A 21211-nucleotide genomic window follows, 5' to 3' on the forward strand; every position below is an offset into this window, starting at 1 on the left:
GTAGGTGGCGTATCTCAGTGCTGTGTCACAAGCTTGTGAATATCCTACTGGCAGCTAATCTTCATCTTTTTTAGACCCTGACGAAGTAATTTGCAGACACGTCTCAACAAGGGGTGCAAATATATTTCGTTTAACTGAGAAAATCAAGACATGAATGAAGTGGAGATACTGATTTTCTTCTTGTGTCACATAAATCAAGTCAGAAGGCATTTCCAAAAAAAGAAGTACATCGGTAATGTCACGAGCAATAGTTAGAGGAGGTATCTCACTGCCTGAAAATCGGGAGCACACTCAGGTGTGCCTGCCACGTCCTTCCTCAGGATTTGCTTAACTAAATGCTTGCTTTGACAACTGCTTTCTGAATTCTTAAAACTTTATAACTTGCGTGTCTTGATGTTTATGTTTCTTTTATGATGTTTTGGACTTATGAAATGTTAATGTTTCCAGAAGCCAACATGGAATTTTTTGGTATCATTTATAACATTTCTTCCCAGATTTGGTTTGAAGCGTTCTTAAAGAATATTTAATTAAGCTTCAAAGCCAAGCCTTCACAGTGTCTAAGGACAATGTAGCCAGTCCAGTCTCATTGCCAGGTAATGCTGAAGCACACATTAGTGTATATCCAGCTTCAACTCATATATATTTATATTAGCTATGTCACTGTGGAATTTAAAACTCAAGGCTGGTGCCTCTTATCTCTGAGTATAGTAAAACAGTTCCAATAATTAAAAATAGAAAGCTATTTTTGCATCAGAAGGGAAAAGGTAGCATTCACCTTCGCAATAAATACATTTAAGCTAGAAAACTGGTGTTTTTATCTCTTGGTATTTGGTTATCTGTTGCGGGGTTGTGTTAAAAAGACCCGGCAGACAAAGCAGCCCTTAAAACTACATTCATCAGCCTCTGAGTAAAATCTCTTCCTGGTCTGTTGATTGTGGAGTAAAGCAGTCCCATTAAGTAGCCTCTTCTGACCTGGTAGGAAATGATTATGGATGAGCCCTGGGAGACAGCCAAGCACAGCCATAGCTCTGAGAATTAGAGTGGGAAAACCAAGACTCCGTGATGAGATGGCTTTTCCAAGGTAATGTCTCTTGCTTTCACTTTCTTCATATATAAAACAGGGATACTAACCAAACTTACAGGATGACTCTGAGGACCCTTGAGGATCCCCTGTGAACTATAAAATGTTATATAAAAATTAATTGTTATTTTTAGGGCCAATTCTACCTGTTTCTACAGTTGAGAAGAAGATGAATAACACAACTACAGGCCTAGTTAAGAAATCATTTTAAAGTAAAATTGTATAGACATTAGTATTTGCCATAAGCCCAACTTCCTACATTTTGGAAGAGATTTATTTTTCAAGAGAGACTTTCATAAAGATATAATTCTAGTAATTCTATCTCAGGATTAACTTATTAAAAATATTAATCAGGATTAACTTTTTTTTAATAATAATAAGAAAGTTCTTGGTATGCATCTGTTGTTTTTAGTGAATCCCAAATGATAAGACATGATATTTGTTCCCAAGAGGCCTCTATCCTTTAGGAGACGACCCGCCAGCCCCTGAAACAATAGGGACTAAAGTCATCATCCAAAAGCCCCCCCCCCCACCTCTGTCAGCCGACAGGTTAGACCCCTTTGAGAACTTCCCTTTGCCTGTTCAGGTGGCTGTCCGGCTCCGTCCAGTCTTTCAGCTCTAATGTGAACAATGTGGTTACTCCCTACCCACCCACTGGCTTCCTGCTCCCAGAATACCCTCCTCCACCCGTTTCTGCATATCACATTTTACTCCAATCCTTCTCAGCTCAAATGACCCCTTCCCCACACAGCCTTCTCCAGTCCCCAACCAGAGCAGTACAGTCACAAGTGCATATTCCAGAACGTGTGGAGCTCAGTGGGAGGACTAGAGAAAGTGAGATTCTGAACAGAGTCTGGAAGGATTGGTGAATTTGGGCAGGCGAGCCAGAAAATGGAGAACATTCCAGGGAGAACAACCCCCAAGAAAACAACTCCATACAATATTATAACATGTTATAAATATTTATAAAATAAATATTGGCTGTAATTTTCTGGCCAACCGTATTGGAACTAGAAATTTTTTCTTTCAAAGGCAAGTTTTCTTCCGTATGTCAACTTTTTTAAAATCATGGAAGTGGAGATTATATTTTAAAGCACACTAGGTTTGTTCTTGCTCTCAAGTAATTTATGACATCACATGTTTTAGACTAAACTGAAAATTATAAAGCAGTATCTTCAGAATTGGTGGTAGCAGGAAAGTGAATAATGGACATAAAAAGAAACCATAGAAGAGAAAATCATATACTTATTCGGATATTTTGCCCTTGAATACAAACTAATTTGAAATTATCCAAAATAGCTAGAATATCAATAGCCAAAATAACTAGAAAATAAAATGAGTAGGAAATTGTGAAATTTATTTTGCAAGTGAACTATGATGCATGGAACTGTTTTTATCTATATAGTGCCTTAAAGGAATTTTATTCTCTCAGTTTGATTTTTTTTCCAGTTGGACTGTTCTGATTTTTTGTTTTCTACTTTTATTGATGAATGGAATAAAGACATGGCTGAAACAGTTAAACCTGAGAGATGCAACTTGGGGATTTAATAATCAGGTTAATGTGAATCATTTTAATGCGGGATTGTGGTTGTCGTTAGGAGTTTCCACAGCATTTTTCCTTTGTATCTATTAGGGGAAAAAATACACGACAATTTAGAATAATTTCTAAATTAAAAAAATCTGCTGTATACCAGTATCAGCAGTATACACAAGAATACTTTTCTTTCTTAACTCATCCTGATGTCCATGTTGGGGCCATGGGTCTCTTCAGCAAGTATCTTTTAGGCAGTTAAATGCCAACTGGAATAATTTGGCCTGTTCTAAATTTGGCATGTGTTGAGTGAAAAGTGCCAAAAAATATTCTGATAGTCATATTTGTAAACTGCTTTGGAAATAAAAGGTTTAAGTAACTCACTGAATGAACCATTCTTTTGGCAAATGCCAAAGAGACAATGCTTTCATTGTTCTTTCTTGATTTTTTAACTTCAGGTGTATCCTTTGGTGTTTTTTGTTTTGTTATCTTTCATTCTCTTAATTATATATATAAAATAATATATTAGTAGGAAAACAATAATAACAAATTTGTGAGATGTGTAGAATTGTGTTTCCTCTTTTCGTAGTTCGACTTATTTTTATGTTAGAAGAGGACTTTTAAAAAATAATTGTTAGATGCACTGTTATTTTGAGGACTTCTAAATAAATCTCAAGAAAAGTGCTAGGCAGAGGTGAGTAACAGTAAGCAACATTAACTCTTAGCACTACGGAGACTATATCATAAGCCACCATGGGGTGTGCAGTTTTATAATATCCTACTGTATCCTCTTCTTTTTTGCATATTCACACAAAAGACTTTAATGCTTTTCAAACCAACCTCGACAGCTTCCTGGATTTGTGATCATTTCTAAGGAAAAAAGAGAACATGACATATGTTTTTCTCAGTATACAAGGTAATAGAATGGGGTTATTGTAAACAGGAAGGAGAAGCCCACATTGCTGGTACAGAGGAAGCTGCTGGCTAGAGGAAAGGACGCCACATCGGGCGTGGAGGAGTGTGAAGATGGTGTTTACGTTAGCATTGAGCCTCTGCAGGAAAGAAGTTGAGAACCAGCTCCAGTAGTACCAGAAACCATGGAGCCATAAATTTCCTACTATTTACATGTCCTTAAGAGGCAGGATTTCTGTTAAATCCTCTTGCTAAAGACAAATGTTTTTCTCCTTACTAGAACTCCACGGAGAACTATTTGGCATTTGGGAGGTAACATATGTTAATTCAGTTTATCCAAGTGCTGAACTAGACGTTAAAATTAATATTTATGCTTCACTCTCTGACTCTAAACCATAAAATTCATGAGGCAAATAATAAAAAAGCTGCCTTCAAGAGTCATATAAATGGTTACCCAACAACTTCAGTTGGTTCGTTGGAGAAGTGCTCTGCAAGTAGACAGTTGACGGGTTCTGGCCCTGACCGTTCTGTGTTTGTGAGGGCCTGATTTTTCTGCTTTGATCTCTGCTTTATCACCAAGGTTAGAATGGAATGCCTGACCTCAGGCAAGTGGCGTGACATCTCAGAACCTTATCAGAGTGTGAGATGAAGGTCTAGGTTTAGTTCTTCAGGTTTCAAAGTGTTCCATACCTCATGTATATCCATTATAAGTTAAAACGTAAAAAAACAAAAATGCAACACACGTTTGATTGTTAAAGCATTAATAAACACAACTGCAACTCAAATTCATCATGTGATGTACTTTAACATACCGGAGACCATTACTTCTTCTTAACTCACACTGCCAGGTTTTTCTGTGCAGTGCTTGGGTCAAACTTCACCTGCTAGAAAGTGAGCACCATGCATCTTGTCTATGTATTTTGTCTAATTGGTCCCATCTGCATCCCTATTGACCAGTACCAGATAGAGGTATGTTTAATAAATGAATGCAAATGAATGATTTTAAGCCTTTTGAAAAAGTATACTTGAAAGTTTGTAATGTGGCACTGATCTTCTCTCTCTCTGTCTCTCTCAATTTGAGTTTCTGTAATTCACTCCTTTAAAATTGTATCTGGGAATACAGTTTCATATCATCAGTGTGCTATGTCCGATTAAGTCCCAGGCTATGCTTGGGCATTTCTATCCATTTCATGCTGTCCTCATTGTGAAATAGGCATGTGTATGGTAGGTAACTTTTTGCGTGTGTGCAGCCTTTCAAATAAAGCTTCATCTGCTAGACAGGCTTGGCTTGGGCAGGTCCCCTCCTGGGAGGATGGGGGCCGGAGTGGCCTGGTTGAGAGAACTCACAAGTGAGAAGACATTTGGACTCCTGCCCATCACCACCTTTGAACTTCCTGAGTTTCATTCCCATGTTTTGTAAAAGCCATTGCTCCAAAGCAACATTCTCCCACTAGTAACCAGTCTAGGGTGTTATGTTTTTTTCCAGAAGATTCTGTCATCTTCTCCTCCTTGATTACAATGCTAAGAAGAGAGGAACAGACTTCAGTCCCCCTCGCCATAATAACTTATCTTCTACTCTTCTATTTGTACTGATAGTCATAAACACTCCCATCAGTTTTGTGTTTGATACAAAATTAGCCTTAATCAACTGAATGCTCTCTGGCATTTGACACCACTCCCTGCTGATTTTTTTTTTAACTTAATTTTTTTTTAGAGCAGTTTTAGGTTCACAGCAAAGTTAAGAGAAGGGTACAGAGATTTCCCATATACCCTCTCCCCCGATACATACGTAGCCCCTCCCCATTATCACTCCCTGCCAGAGCTACTCGGTGATGCATTTGTTTTGTCTACAATTGACATTAATGTTTGGCAAACAGAAATAAGTCTTTCAGGGAAATATCTGCCTGGTTGCTGCTCTGATGTGCTTAGACCTGTGTGCACAATTTTCAGTTCTTGAGAGCAAGGCCCATCTCTGGCTTTGCTTACCTTTGTTTCCTCTTTAATGCAGGGCTTTCCAACCTTGGCACAATTGAAACATTGGGCGAGATAACCCTTTGTTGTAGGGGGCTCTCCTACAGCATTGTAGATTGTTGAGTAGCATCCCTGGCCTCAACCTACTAGATTCCAGGAGCAGCCCCTTCTCCCAGCATGATAAGCAAAAATGGCTCCAGACACCGCCAAATGTCCCTTGGGGAACAAAATTAACCCTGGAGTGAAATCAGTGCTCTAGTACAGTGCCTGATACACAATAAACCCGCTCTAAAATACTTGATAAATTAATAAATATATTTAAACCACAACTAGACATTTAATCATTGGATATTCCTCTGTTTCATGCCACCATTTCCTCTAAATTCTCTGAATTTACAACTTGAAATATTGTAGGTATGCAATTGTTATCACTATCCTGTTGTCTTGCAGACAAAAGTTCGAAGGGTCTTAACTAGAACAGAGGTTTTAAGACATTTTGCTATTAAGATACCCTGAAATGTTACATTTGAGGAATGAGTTTTCTAAAAGCCAAAGTATGTACAGTGTGTGTAGTTGAAGGTGTGTTTGTGTTTTTCAAAGTGTTGAGACATAAGAATGACATCAGCAAGATTAGGCCATCTGGGAAGCTGAGTGGGGCTGGTCAGTTGCTGGGGGAAGGGAAGGGCCTGGGAGAGATCCCAAATGGGGAAAGTGGAAGGGCCCAGAGAAGGACATGTGCTTGCCCCAGGGACTGCTTACAGAGTCCCTTGAGTAGATGGCATGAATTGATAAGCAGAGTGAAACTATTTCGGAGTTAATTTATACTTCTTGAAAGTTTTTGAAAATAACTTCATTGAGATGAAATAAGTGACATTATGTAATTGTCTTTATTTCAGTGAAGAGGTTGTACGTTAATACTTAAAATGTAATTTCTGGAATATTTTTATTTACAGGGAAGCAAGAATCATTCGAAAATAAGATAAAGTTTAAGAAGTGAAATCAATTTGGAAATGTCATAATGAAAATTTAATCACGATGCTTTTATGTCTTCTTAAGGCAGATTTAAATGAATATAGTTAACTCAGTGTACTTTTTTTCACAACACAATTCCTTTGGGCTTTGATCCCTCTTTCTTAAAAGGTCGTTGCTTAGCACAATTTAAGTTCCTACCATTAATGTCCCTTGCTGCAAACTACTGTTGTAAAATTTTGAGGAGAGAACTATAGTTTAAGTTTTGTGCTTTTTAAGAAAGATATCTTTGTTCTTTTATATCATTAATTATAAGAATGAAGAGGATATGAATATAATAGTAATATTTTTGCATTAAAGAAATATTTGAATTTATTTAGAAACATTTTTCTTTTATAGGTAGGCTATTTGTTATTTTAAATTTTTAATGTTTTTTCCGTTATTATAAATACTGAAACTTAGATAGAATTTTCTAGGAGCTATAGCGAAGTTTGTTGTAGAGGCTGGGTGATTTTGAGTCTAGAGAGGCTGTTACAAAATCATGGTAAGGATATTGAACAAGCTAATGTTATTCTGGACAACAAAATTGTGTAGTGTAATTATAGGCAAATATTTAGCTTATCACTTTAGAATGTTCATAATTTAAAGTTTCACAGAGCAATTTAATTTTGTTTTTCTTTTGAGAGAAGGATGCTACAATGTTATCAACCCAAACGATCCCTAGATATGACAACTTTTTGTACAGGAGTTTATGATGTTTGTTCTTGCAGTTTTAGCTTTAATGGAAAGGAGAATAGTTTATAATTATGGGCAATTTTTAGTTTTCTTTTATGGTAAATTACTTTACCCATTTGAAATATAGAATAAAAGGTAGTTCTTGAAACTTACTCCTAAACACAGAGTACATCCTGAGAACGTTGCAGTAAAGTGGGTCAGTTATATTTTGCGTTTTGTGTGCTGGTGTTATTGCATCTTTATGACACACTTTATACTTTGGGGATAATATTGTTGCCCTATAATTTTTATTATCTTAGAATCGGAAGTCTCTCTCTTCCCATTGTCTTAAGTAATATTGACGGTACAAAGAGAGTTTCACTTTGAAGTTTGGTACTTTTTCTTTTCTTTCCTGCTATAGCCACATAGTTTTGAAATTTGGGCAAAATGCTCTGCAGAGCTACTTTATTTGAAAAATATTAATTAAAAAATTCCTATCCTTTGAGTGTGTTTTCACCTTTTTATCAAGTTTGTGTGTTGGGCCGTAGGGAATGCTTTAGAACTGGGTTGCCTGACATAATAGCCACTAGACACGTTGGCTATTTCAATTTTAATTTTAATTAATTAAAATTAAATAAAATTAAACATTTAGTTCCTCAGTCACACTAGCCACACTTCAAGGGTCCAATAGCCACATGTGGCTACCATATTAGACAGTGCAGATATAGAACATTTTCACGGTCACAGATAGTTCTGTTGGGTACACCTCTCCAGGATGGGTGTTGGCAAACTGCAACCTGGGGGCCCATTCTGATCCACTGTTTGTTTTGTAAATAAAGTTTGACTGGAATACAGCCATGACCACCTATTTATATATTGCCTATGGCTGCTTTCAGGCTATAACAGCAGAACTGAGTAGTTGGAACAGAGACCATGTAGCTCACAGAGCCTAAAATATTTTCTTTCTATCCCTTTATAAAATAAGATTGATTCCACTTTAGAGTATCCATAGTTATAATGTCAAGGTTGTTTGAATAGCATAGTTATTTTATGTGTAGCATATATTAGTAATATTAAATGCCTTACATAAGGCAGATTATCATACTTCAAAGATGAGCCAGACCAGAAGAACAGGCAAGAATAGAGTATCAGGCCAAATCGCTTGATTACTAGTTGAGAACAGGCATCCACTAGTAGGGACAACTAGAAGGTATGGCCTTCTGTGATAGGTCAGACACTTTCCAGAACGGAGAGAATTAAGGAAGAATACGAGGGAAGACATCATGCAAGGTGTCAATCTACTCAGGGTGGGCAGGGCAAGTGGCAGAATTAATACACAGTAGCCATGAGACCCTTCAGTGCTGCTGGCCCATTGTCACACTTGGACCCAGAGTCTGGTTGGGAGTAAGGGGTGGAATATGAAAAGAGCATGAGGGCAGTTAGAAGATAAATAAAGTGAGGTGGGGCGATATTTATCTAATATGTTAGACTTAAAAATCTTTCAATTAAACTTTTCCATTTAGACTTAAATAGAAATTGATTGAAAAATGTTTATTTCATTAATAAAGTACCTGCTTTCTATTGTTTGGTTGATTGTATCGCTTTAGTATTTTTATGGCCTTCTTTTATCTTCTAAACTATCCAAGAAATTTAGTCTCTTAGATGACGTGTGAAATACTTGAATCCGTTTTGTTTTACCACTTTACATACAATTTTTTAAAATTCTATTTTAAGCTGTGGAGCTTTTTCATTTTGGTGGGACATAAGCTTCTTTTCTTTTTATTTTTTTAATAATTTATTTTTATTATTTATTTTAAAATTTTTGACTGTGTTGGGTCTTCGTGCATGGGCTTTCTCTAGTTGCAGCGAGTGGGGGCTACTCTTCGTTGGGGTGCACAGGCTTCTCATTGTGGTGGCTTCTCTTGTTGCAGAGCACAGGCTCTAGGCATGCGGGCTTCAGTAGTTGTGGCACGTGGGCTCAGTAGTTGTGGCTTGTGGGCTCTAGAGTGCAGGCTCAGCAGTTGTGGCGCACGGGCTTAATTGCTCTGCGGCATGTGAGATCTTCCCGGACCAGGGCTCGAACCCGTGTCCCCTGCGTTGGCAGGCAGATTCTTAACCACTGCACCACCAGGGAAGTCCCATGAGCTTATTTTCTATGTGAGTGTTTGGGTTATAGTTTCTATGGAAGCGAAATCATCATGATTTTAGTTGATTTCAACTTGTAAGTTGTAATGCAGTCTAATAAAAGTGAGCTTTTGGGCTTACCTTGTGGCTCAGTGGTTGAGAATCCGCCTGCCGATGTAGGGGAGACGGGTTCGTGCCCCGGTATGGGGAGATCCCACATGCCACGGAGCGGCTGGGCCCGTGAGCCATGGCCGCTGAGCCTGCGCGTCCGGAGCCTGTGCTCCGCAACGGGAGAGGCTACAACAGTGAGAGGCCCGCGTACCGCAAAAAAAAAAAAAGAGTGAGCTTTTGACCTTGGCCTAAGAGAACTGCCTTTGTTAGTCTTCCTTTGTTACTTTCCCAGGTTTAAGCCAGCACAGTTTCTTAGTCAAAGTGTCCTTGCTCTTCTTCAGCCAGAGCTTCAGTGAGTGCCTTATAAAGGCTGACCCTCACTGGAGCAGATTATAATGTAGCACCAGAGCTAAATTTAGAGGGAAGCCAAGCCTCTACTCCAAATAGTAACAGCTAAACGATAGAGACTTTTGGTGAACAGAATATCTTCATTTAGTCTTTCAATACCAGTAGGTGAGTCTCTGTGTTTGTTTATTTTGGATGTTGTGTGTGTCAAAATCTTTGCATACTTTTTTTATGTTTATGTGTTCTTCTATTATTTTCCACGTAGACTATATTGAGGTTGTGTAAAATAAGCCTGCATAACTCGGCTATGAAGAAACAAACTTTTGTATTTAGAACTAAAGAAAATATAAACAGAGCTAAAGAATTTTTAAAATAGAGTAATTCTCTCCAGTGTAGGCTGTGTTTGGTAGTAATTCCCCATTAGCAGGAAAATAGAAACAAGGTGTAAAGGTAGAGTTAATTAGGGAATTCTATATGTTTATATTCTAGACGTTAAAATAAGTCTTTTAGAGGGGGCTCCCACTTTAAAAATATTTTTAAATTCTAAAATAAAAACATCTTTGGCAAAAAAGGAAACTCCTTCCTTGCTTGTTCACCTCCTGGAGGAGTTTCAGGCTCTATTTTTGGTTTTGTATCTCGGTAGGAGACCCAAACTCTTTAACAGATATTTTTCTTCGCTAACCCAAGAAAATATTTTGTATGGTATTTTGGTATTTGTTGTGTTTTGGGAGGTGTGGAAACATTAAGGAGAACACACACACACACACACACACACACACACACACACACGTATATTCATTACTTGTGCTCCAATAGAAATGTTTGCTGGTATAGAGTGAATCTGTTGAAAATTCCAACAGGGAAAATTCTGAATGAAAGAGTTTTGCAGTGAATATAAATAATGCATTAGAAACTCTATTTCCAACATCTTTCAAATGAAATGAGATTTCATTGATTAAAGTTATTGCTTTTGTAGTTATTTCACTGTGCAGCTGCTGCCCCATACACATACAGCAATCAATCCCTTCTCTATACTGGTTAGCTAGGTGTGTCCTGCTGTTGTTTCACCTGTCACATTGTACTGTAGATGTTTGTATTTTATCTCTGCTGGGCTCTGTGTTCCTTGAGGGCTTGGAATCCGGCTTAGTCACCTTTATATCTCCAAGCAGAATGTAGTAAGTTCACCTTATAGGATTGATAAAAATTCTCTCTACTTAAACCATAAAAGATATTACTTTGGGGCTTTGTTACTTTATTTAAAACATGTTTTTTTAGTTTCACTTTAAAAATGGTGATTCACGTTTTCAATGATAAACAGATTGATTTCTATGTGAAAATAGAAGTTTCTCTTTTTTCATGGGGTTGGAAGAAAGTTTTAGTACATAAATTGAATAAGAATTTTTCCACATTCTTGAGGATTTTTTAAAAATTTTGAGATATAATTAATGGTATAAGTAATGGAGAAAATCTAGACATTTTCAAATCACAATTTTAAAAATCTTTGAAAGTTAATTAAATAATTTGCTTGACATTATCTTAATCATTTGGTCCTCATAATTTAGGCAGTCTAGACATATTTTCAGATTGTAATATTTATGCCAGCAAGGTTATTCTCAGTTTGTAAAAGGTCTTTTAGAGCAGATTTTTCACTTTTTTAAAAGATCATTTTTGATATTTTTAATTATATATTAAATCCAATAGGAGAATTTAAAATACCCAAATACTCATCCTCTGAGGTTAAGCAAACAAATGAAAAGCTTACTAACAGTTTCTTGTATCGTTCTTAAATGTTCCTTGCCTAGAAAAGGAAATATTACATGTACCCCCCTTTTTAACCGAAAAATTATGCTTTACACTCTTTCATTCAACTTGCTTTTTTCCTTTAACAATTTTACTTGAACATCTTTCCATATCAGTGCAACAGCTTATTTGACAATTATTTATTAAATTTAAATGCTTACTCTCAGTATTGTTTTAGGTGCTAAAGATACAGTATTGAGTAAAACCTAACAAAATCCCTACCCACATGGATGTTACTCTTGGGGGAAATAGACCATGGCAAACAGATGCTAATGAAATGACAGGGTCTGCTGTGAGCTATGAAGAGAAATAGAGCTAGATGAGAGGGAGAGAGAGAGAAGGAGCCTGGTTAGTTCAGGGTGGTCTGGGAAAGTCTCTGAAATGGAGGCATTTGAGTGAGTGCAGAGAGTTAAAGCCACGTGAATGGCTTCTCTGGCCCACTGGAAGAAGCAAAGAGGGTAATGTGGCTGGAGCAGTGAATGATGGGAAGAGGTATACGTAGGAAACAATCAGAGAGGTAGGCAGGGCCATATGTAGTACATTGGATATAATTTATTTTGTAAAGCTTCGTAGTTCCATTTGATGGCTTATTACAACTTATTGAACTAGATAGGTTTATGAGTATTCAACTTCCATTTTTTTATGCATCCAACAATGTTGCAGCTAAATCCTTTTATATATACACATACACGTATATTTGCATACTTGTGTGGGTATAAATTGTAAAGGAAAAGTTATACAAATTCCTTGTAAAGGAATTGCTGGACCATAGGTTATGCACATGTAAATATTTATAGATATTCACCAAACGCTTCCCCAAAGTATTGCATGGAGTTTATCCTTTATATCAAAGTTTATGTCTGCGGTTATTTTCCTTGTGTCTTTTGTCCACACTAGATATTATTAAACTTTAAAAGTTTTGCTAGTTCAGTAGTTACAATTATCTCATTTTTAAAAGTATATTTAGTATGGGTGAAGTCAAACATATACTTATTAGCTATATATTATATCAACTGCTTATTTGAAGTGCCTAATCTTATTTTCTTTGTTTTCAGAAATTTTATGAATAAGCATCAGAAGCCAGTGCTAACAGGCCAGCGGTTCAAAACTCGGAAAAGGGGTAGGTAGTGTTGTGTGTTTGTGTGTGTATGGCGGGGACGGGGTTGGGGGAAATGTGTGTTTAAAGTTCTAATCAAAATATAAGGTTGGTGAATGTCAAGTTTAACAATACAACAGCCAGTTATTTTACTAGCAAAAGCGAGTTTCTTCGGGAAGAGCCCAGAGGAATTGCAGTTCGGGGTATGTGAACTATGGGGCAAGTCAGAGAACAAGGAAGAGGAACTTGCTATTATAGGGAAAAGAGGGTAGTTGAGAGGAGCTATAATAACCCAACAGTCCATGTGAGGAAGCTGGGAGTCCAAAGTATGGAGGCTACTCATAGGTTGGTCTGGTACATTCTCTTATTGGCTGGGCTGTGGTTAGGTGGAGAGAAGTTTTCTTCTTCCTTCTGGATAGTTAAGTAGGCAACACCTTTCCGTTGGAGACTAGAGAGGAAGGCGTAAGTATCTTCCTGTTTGGAGTAATTGATGGTGCATGGCAGGGTATAAGAGCTCCCCCTACAGGCCTGCCCGGACTCCAATTTTAGCTGAAATTTCTTAATTAATTCCACAAAGAGGAATTGGGATTATCTTTGTTTCCACCTAACCTCACTAATTTCTGTCTTTTGAGCTCTGACTGTAAAATCTGAAGGTGTGCATTCAAGCCTCAGAACCACTGGTTACTTAGGTGTTTGATTTTGGGCAAGTCATTTAACTTGTCTGAGCTTTGTGTCTTCATCTACAAAATGAGGATGATTATATCTGTTCAGGTTGCCTTACTGTCATGTGAGGCTATGAAGGCAGTTGATAAACTTTACTGTTTTTAACATCAGCGTTTGCATTTGGTTTTTGCTTTCTTTGTGTTTTTAAGAAAACGTTCATAAGCCAAGATAGTAAAACTAAGAGAAGAGTAAATTAGGGAAGACATTGAAGTGTTTTAGCCTTTTCAGAATTTAGAAAGTCGAATTAAATTTACTGCCCTAAATATCTGTAAAACTCAGGATATTTTCAAGTGTCTTTTATCGTGGGAAGAAAAGTGATATAGCCAGTTTGATGGTGGCTGGTACAATTTCTATATGTGACTGACTTCTTTTTGTTATGTTCATCTTCCCATTCTTTTTGTGTACAGAATTTTTAAATCTTTTATAATATTTAATCAGTTTTGCGTAATTATATAGAAATCCTCTTGGTTTTAAGAGCAGTTGAGTCAAAAATTGATAGGGAAACTTTTTAATCTATTTATTTATTTAGGCTGTGCCAGGTCTTAGATGCGGCATGTGCACTTCTTAGTAGCGGCCTGCAAACTCTTAGTTGCGACATGCATGTGGGATCTAGTTCCCCAACCAGGAATTAAACCCTTGCCCCCTGCATTGGGAGCACGGAGTCTTACCCACTGGACCACCAAGGAAGTCCCAATAGGGACACTTTTAAAAATATGAAACATGGTATGAAATTATTATGTTGACTGACACTGAGGAGAGTGACTGAAAAATATTTAAGGAAGTATCATGTGTAAAGATAAAGGATGATTGAATATCTTTTTGAAGGCCTCATAGCTGATTATGAAGCAGAATGCCATGTAATGGTCATCGAGTGCTAAATTGTTGAATTGATAAGCTATATCACATGCCTTTGGCATTTTCAGCCAATGCGTGTAGCTGAAGTTCTCTTGCAATGCTGTGACTATGTAAGTGGCAAGTGTAGCCATGTAGAAAGAAAAGAATTCTCAGTACAATAGATCATTTGAATTAGAAGAGATTGCAAGAGTCACTAGGTAACAGTAAGGACTAAAATGCTACCTGCCAGAAAGCTTCACATTCCCACTAAAAAAATGAAAATTAAAAAATATTTTAAAAACCAAAAGATACGGTTATTTTGTATAGTATTTCTGTCTTATACTCTTTTTTATTTTTATCTTTTGCATCCTTGACTCATCCCCATAAGCTAAGTATAAGTATAGTCTGAACCACCTCCTTCTATTATATTTAGCCCTCTTACAAACTGTGTCCCCACTACACAATGTGGATTGAAATCTGGAAGCAGATAGCAATGCAAGGTGCTACAACCAGCGTACGTTCTTTGTCTCATTGTTTAAAGCCGTCTTGAAAAACATAAATGACGTCGATGATTTCCAAAGGACTTAATCAGAAACCTAGTTACAGTTAAGCTATTGTTGCGCCTAGTAATGTGATAATATTTAATGTATGCCCAACTGTCAGGTGAAGGAAAGTTTGCCATCGCCTGCCCGCTGAGGGAATGTGTTAATCTCAGACCTGGATCTCCAACTCGGGCAGCTTTCTTAGTGTGACGCTGATTCACGGTAGCTGAGCTCCCAACGCCAGGAGAGGGCCCAAGGATGTCTTGCACAAGAGCAGGCATGATTCAGCGAGTAAACTGGCCCTTACGGTCAGTTTTCAGTTTTGGACTGGAAAGGTTGCCTCTACCACTGAAGTGGTTTGCCTCTGATTCATTTGGTGGGCAAGACTGTGTCTGATAGCTGCGGGAATACTCACAGAGAGCCACCCAGAAGTATGTTATCTATCATTTGTCAGTTGATCTAGATTTATATAACTCAGGTCTGTTGGGGATCAGAGCAGCACTTGGGCCATTTTGTGCCAAACTGCTGACTGGAAAAAAAAATGGAGTCTACCTCATTTTCTGCTTTTCATAATAGTGAATTGCGTCCTGACGATTCATTGTGCTTTGGCTTTTCTTCTGCTAGTATGATGGGGCTGAATTCAGATAAATGGTTGGCAGTTTTGTAGAGCCAAGAAAAAAAATCTACGGAGGATATTTCAAGGTCATTTTAATAGGCTGTCTTCTGAAGCTCTGTCTTCAGTTTGTACCTATTTCCTAGCAAAGTTAATGCTCTTCCCTGCCAAATTAGTATAAAAATGTATTTCTTTTTGCTTAACATCAAAATTAAACATTATGGTAGGACACATCATATCGAACGTATCCTTTGTGAAATATGCACATCTTGCTTATAATATTTTCTCCAGAGAGATTATGTTTTCTAGTGTGACTTGGAGGAATCTGAAAGGATGAACCCTTCTCCCTTGAGCCATTGTTATGCTTAGTGAAATGAAATATTTAATAATTGAACTGGCCTCCCTCTAAATTTTGTGGAGAAATTGGATTAAAATTAGTGAAAATAGGAGAGAAAAAAATGACCAAACTTCAGGCCTCCAGAGGGACCACATACTCAGGTTTCTCTTTGAGGCTTTAGATCCGTTTTGGTGGTTTTAAATCACTCTTAGATTTGTAATAAGTGGTGTTAGGAACTAATGAGGTAAATCTTTAAATATATACGGAAGTAAATCTGTGTGTGTATAGTTAGAAAACCCATGATCGTTCTTATTCATTTACTGTAACTCAGTGACCTTCAGAAAGGGAGGGTAGATTGTTATTTGTCACTTAACACATTGGGAAAATGCTGTCTTAACCATTTACCATAGTTCTTAGAGAAAGCAATGTATTTAGATAACTTACAGGCGTATTTGAGTGTCGGAAATAGGCCTGTTTCTCTGTGTTTTGTGAGGGTGATTATGACTGACTCTTCAGTGTCACACTTGTGATTCACCAACACAGTGTAAATGTGAGACCCTAATTGTGTACTTCCTACCTCAAAGGAGTTTTGACCTGCCAAATGGAAACTCAAGGAAGCAATGGCATATTTTCGTTAGGATTTTGTTGGTACTTCTGCTACACTGTCCTCAAATGAAATACAAATCATATACACTGTTGATTGTTTCAGATGAAAAAGAACCTATGGGTAAAATATTGTCTTGTTTCCCCAAACTTCCAGTAATGTTCTTGCCATTTTCCTGTACAGGAATTTAGTTTTCCTCTAGATGGACACTTATCTTAGCAGGTGGGAGTTTTGCTTTTCATCCTGCAAGAGAATTATTAATCCTCCCAGGCCATCATGACTTTTTAAGATTCCTAAGCTATACTTGATCATTTTGACCTAGTGCATTATTACTCACTGTTGAAATATGTCTGGCCATGATGTGCTGTCTTCCTCCTTTTACTTTCCCTCTCCCTTAGCAAGTCTTTTGGAAAAGTATAACTGGTGGATGAGGGCCTTTTTACAAAGAAGAGTTTTTAAGTTGTCTCTTAGATTCAAAACAAAGCTGTCTGCATGAATTTGTAGCTTACCTTATTGCTCAACTTATATTTTCCAGTGTCTTGAATTTATAACTTTCAAACCACCAAAGTCTGTTCTACCACCTGAGTCAATGTCAAAGCATGTTGGGGTGCCATTGTGCAGATGGCCTCAGTTGATTTTGGGAGCTGGTCACGAGACTTAATAAGCAGCTCGTGGTCTTTTCACTTCTCATGCTTTTGTGTTCAAGGAGAGGGAACTTCTTCCCAAGGTGGGTGGTGAATTACCCTTTGGCTGGACCCCGAGTAGGGGATGATGCTTGCCAATGAGTTCATCCTGTGGGTCACAGTTACCCACTTCTTCCGAGCCCCGTGATCTGCGCTTCTAGGGTGCCCATTCTCTCCCTCCCCCGCTTCACAACAAGACCCCAATTATGTTTTTCCTGCGGTCAACATTTGCATGTTCTTGGCTGCATAATGTTTTGCTTATGGCATCAAAAGGACTTTTATCTCTTGTTCATGACGAATAGTGTTCAAGTTAATTTACATCTGTCTTCATGGTATCTTATGCTGCGTGACTCTGACTGGTACTGGGAATGCCATTCTTCTCTGTTTCTGAGGCTGTGGTATTAACCCCTTACAACACATCCCTTCTGTTAGACTGTAGGTAGGCAGTCTGTACAAACCAGGCAGCTGCTGTCTGGTTTTTACATGTAGTTTTTAATTGTTATCAAAGTCATGCGTGTACGTGGTTTAAATAGTCAAACAGTTCTGCAAGACCCCAGCGGAGCTCTTTCTACTCTAACTGCTTCTTTTAACATTTGCATTCCTGTGGCCAAATAACACTCCTGTATGGCTGATGCTTGATGTTTCTGTTGGAGGTATTCTAGATGCATTTCCTCCTATGGGACGTGAGGATTCGGCTCTTTCATGCCTCACCCACCTGCAAACCTCTTCTCGTTCTCCGTCCTTTCATTGTATCACAGTTTTAGCTAGACTTCTGTTTAGGGTGTATGTTATTGTGACTTGGTACATGTTCTTCAGAGCTGAGCTATTATTTGATTTATTTTTCTGAACACCATTTTCTCTTTGGATTTAATGAACTTAATAATAATCAAAAAAAAATTTTTTTTTTTGCTTAGTCTTCTGTACCTTAAAACTAGTCAACCCCATCCTTTCCCTTGTTATGTAAATCTCTTAATATAAACACTTTAGGAATTCTAACAATGATATTACATTGAAGGAATTCTGACTATGTATCATATCATATTGTATTGAAAAACCCTCTTCCATTTGGTTTGCTCTCTAGGCCAACTGTCCAGCTGTTAACTGAAATGCTTGAAATGTCCTTTCACCGCTGTCCTGAAGAGTACTGTTGTCTGTCTCTTAGATTTTTTTTCTCTTTTTCCTGGGATCTCGTGACTTACTAAGATTGTGAAATCATGAGTTTTTCTCTCATTTCGGTGTGGTGTCTGTTTCAATCGCTTTTAAAAAGAGTGTATCAGAAACATAATTTTTGAGGCCTTGAATGTCTTGAAATATGTTTATTCTGCTCTTATGTTTGATTAGTAGTGTGACCGAACACTGGAATTCTAGTTTGGAAATTGTTTTTCCTCATAATTTTGAAGGAATATCTTCAGGTTTCTGGTATTTCTGTTGCGCAATTCAAAGTCATTCTGTTTCCTGATACTTTATATGTGATTTGGTTTTTTGCACCTGAAACTTCAGAGAGTTGCTTTATTCCCAGTGTTCTGAAGTTTCACAGTAATGAATGCACCTTGTGGATCCACTTTCAGTCCTTGTGCTGGGTCCCTAGACAGTCCTTTATTGGGAAACTCATGTCCTTCAATACTGTAAAACTTTCTTGAAATTTTTAAATCCTTTCCTTTCCTTTTTTAAAAAAATATATTTTTATTCACTTATTATTTGGACATTTGACGGGTCGGCTCTTTTTCTTACCCTTCTGCTCCTATTTTGTAGGTGTCTGACTTTTTTCCCAGTTTCTAAGAGATATTCTCAGCTTTCTCTTTTAACTCTTCAGTTGAGTTCGTATGTTTTTCTGTCATATTTTTCATTTCTAGGAACTTTTTCTTTTAATTCATGAAATGTTTCTTTTTCTATAGCATTCTTTTCTTCTCCTCCTTCTTCTTCTTTTTTTTTTTTTTTTTACAGTTGCAATATCTACTTATCTCTAAAGACACATATGATAGAATTTTTTTTCTTTTTTTAACTTCTGGGTTCATCTTTTGTCCCTCTCTCCCCATATGCAGACTCTGCATAAGGGGGGGAAAAAGGTGAGATCCTTTGAACTGAATCCTACATACTTTGCCTTTAACCTAGCCTTTTTTTTTTTTTTTAACACCTCTTCTGACCTCTAGTTTGCTAGCTTCACATTTTTTCAACAGCATATGATCTTTATTTTGTTCAAGATTTTGCTCCAAACTGACCTTCCACAAGACGTCTCTCTAGAGTCTGCTGAGGAGAGGAACTTACATAATATCTGTACCTCTAAATCCTCTGAAATACTTCAGGGTGTCTACAAAGTCAAAACTGTTTTCGAATTAAATAGCGAGATATCATTTGCCCCTTTCACACATTCTCTCATGAGTTTACAGTGGGTGGCTACAGGTTGTGTGATATTGCAACAGATTGCATGCAGCATGTTTGGAAATCTGTCTGCCATTAAGCCAGACATTAAAGAGATTTGCAAAAGTGTAAAACAGTGCCTCTCTTCTCACTAAAATTTTTCATGTAATAAATAATTTTATGCTTTAATTTCTGTAAAGTAAGTATCCATAGATGTAACCTCCATAAACAAGAACTCTTTGGAATCTTTAATACTTCTGAAGGGTGTCAAGGGGTCATGAAAACAAGAAGGTTGAGAACATCTGCTCTGAAGCTGGATATCCAAACGTATAGCTCACGATAGTTTTTAAATATTTAAGTATGCTGGAATAATTTATCTTGTTAAGAAAAAAATTCCTCCAGGAAATAACAAGTATTTGGTGATGATGTGTAAAAAGGAGAACCCTTGAACAGTATTGGTGGGAATGTAAATTGGTGCAGCCACTATAGAAAACAGTATGTAGGTTCCTTAAAAAATTAAAAATAGAATTACACATGATTCAGCAACTCCACTTCTGGGTATTTATTGGAAGAAAATGAAAACACCAACTCAAAAAGATACATGCACCCCAATGTTCACTGCAGCATTATTTATAATAAGCCAAGATATGGAAACAACCTGTCCATTACTCAGCCATAAAAAGAAGGAAATCCTGTCATTTGTGACTACATGGATGGATCTGGAGGGCATTATGTTAAGTGAAATAAGAAAGGCGAATTCTGTATCATCTCACTTACGTGTGGAATCTTTAAAACAAAAACAAACAAACAACAACAAAAAAACAGCTCATGGATAACAGATTGATGGGTGCCAGAGGCGCACTGGTGGGGACATGGTGGGGAGGGGGCAGTGGGTGAAGGTAGTGGTCAAAATGTACAAACTTCCAATCGTAGAATAAGTAATGAGGATGTGATGTACAGCATAATAACTCGTTAATAATACTGTATTGCACAAAACAGAAACAGACTCACAGACTTAGAGAACAAACTTATGGTTATGAGGGGGGAAGGTGGAGGGAGGGGATAGTTTGGGAGTTTGGCATTGACATGCACACACCACTATATTTAAAATGGATAACCAACGAGGACCTACTGGATAGCACAGGGAACTCTGCTCAATGTTATGTGGCAGCCTAGATGGGAGGGGAGTTTGGGGGAGAATGGATACATGTGTATGTATGGCTGAGTCACTTTGCTGTGCCTCTAAAACTATCACAACATTGTTCATAGGCTATACTCCAATATAAAATTAAAAGTTAAAAAAAATACTGTATTGCATACTTGAAAGTTGCTAAGAAAAATCTTAAAATTTCTCATTACAAGACAAAAATGTGTGACTATGTAGGGTAATGAATGTTAGCTAGACTTATTATGGTGATTATTTTGCAATATATACAAATATCAAATCATATTGTATTCTTGCAACTAATATAATATCATATGTCAATTATATCTCGATTAAAAAAATTTAAAAAGAGATACCCCTCTTGATTTTCTTCCTCCCAATCTTTATTTTGTTTGTTTATATATTCTCCCTTAATCTTAAGTGATTCTCCCTGCATCATTTTCTTTTTCTGTCTTAAGTGGAACAAAATTTTAAGTTTTGATTGTTATACTTTATTGTTTATCAGATAGATAGGGTTAGTAGTTTACATTGGCCTATCCTATGAGTGACACAAATGATCAATCATCAATTTTTTAATGTATTAGATAGCGTGTGGCCCCTTTCAACAGAAATAAATCGCTTGAATAAATATTTAAACAAGGGCTTTAACATGAAAAACTAGTAGAAAAACTTAATCATCCTTCAACTTTTAAATAATC

General features: G+C 37.2%; 1 protein-coding gene across 4 annotated transcripts in view; it reads left to right on the forward strand.

The window, feature by feature from the left end:
* The window catches only part of BZW2 (basic leucine zipper and W2 domains 2), a 58614-nt gene that overhangs the window by 5892 nt on the left and 31511 nt on the right, over positions 1-21211 (forward strand). For 3 of the 4 annotated variants that reach the window (XM_082661680.1, XM_082661683.1, XM_082661681.1), the window contains one exon: positions 12614-12678. In XM_082661680.1, the coding sequence (XP_082517806.1) occupies positions 12614-12678 (65 nt within the window). Of the gene's footprint in view, positions 1-9742; positions 9927-12613; positions 12679-21211 lie in introns of those variants that run through there. The other variant, XM_082661682.1, reaches the window with a different exon arrangement.

Source organism: Grampus griseus, assembly GCF_964374135.1.
Source record: "Grampus griseus genome assembly, chromosome: 9".
Lineage (NCBI taxonomy): Eukaryota > Metazoa > Chordata > Mammalia > Artiodactyla > Delphinidae > Grampus > Grampus griseus.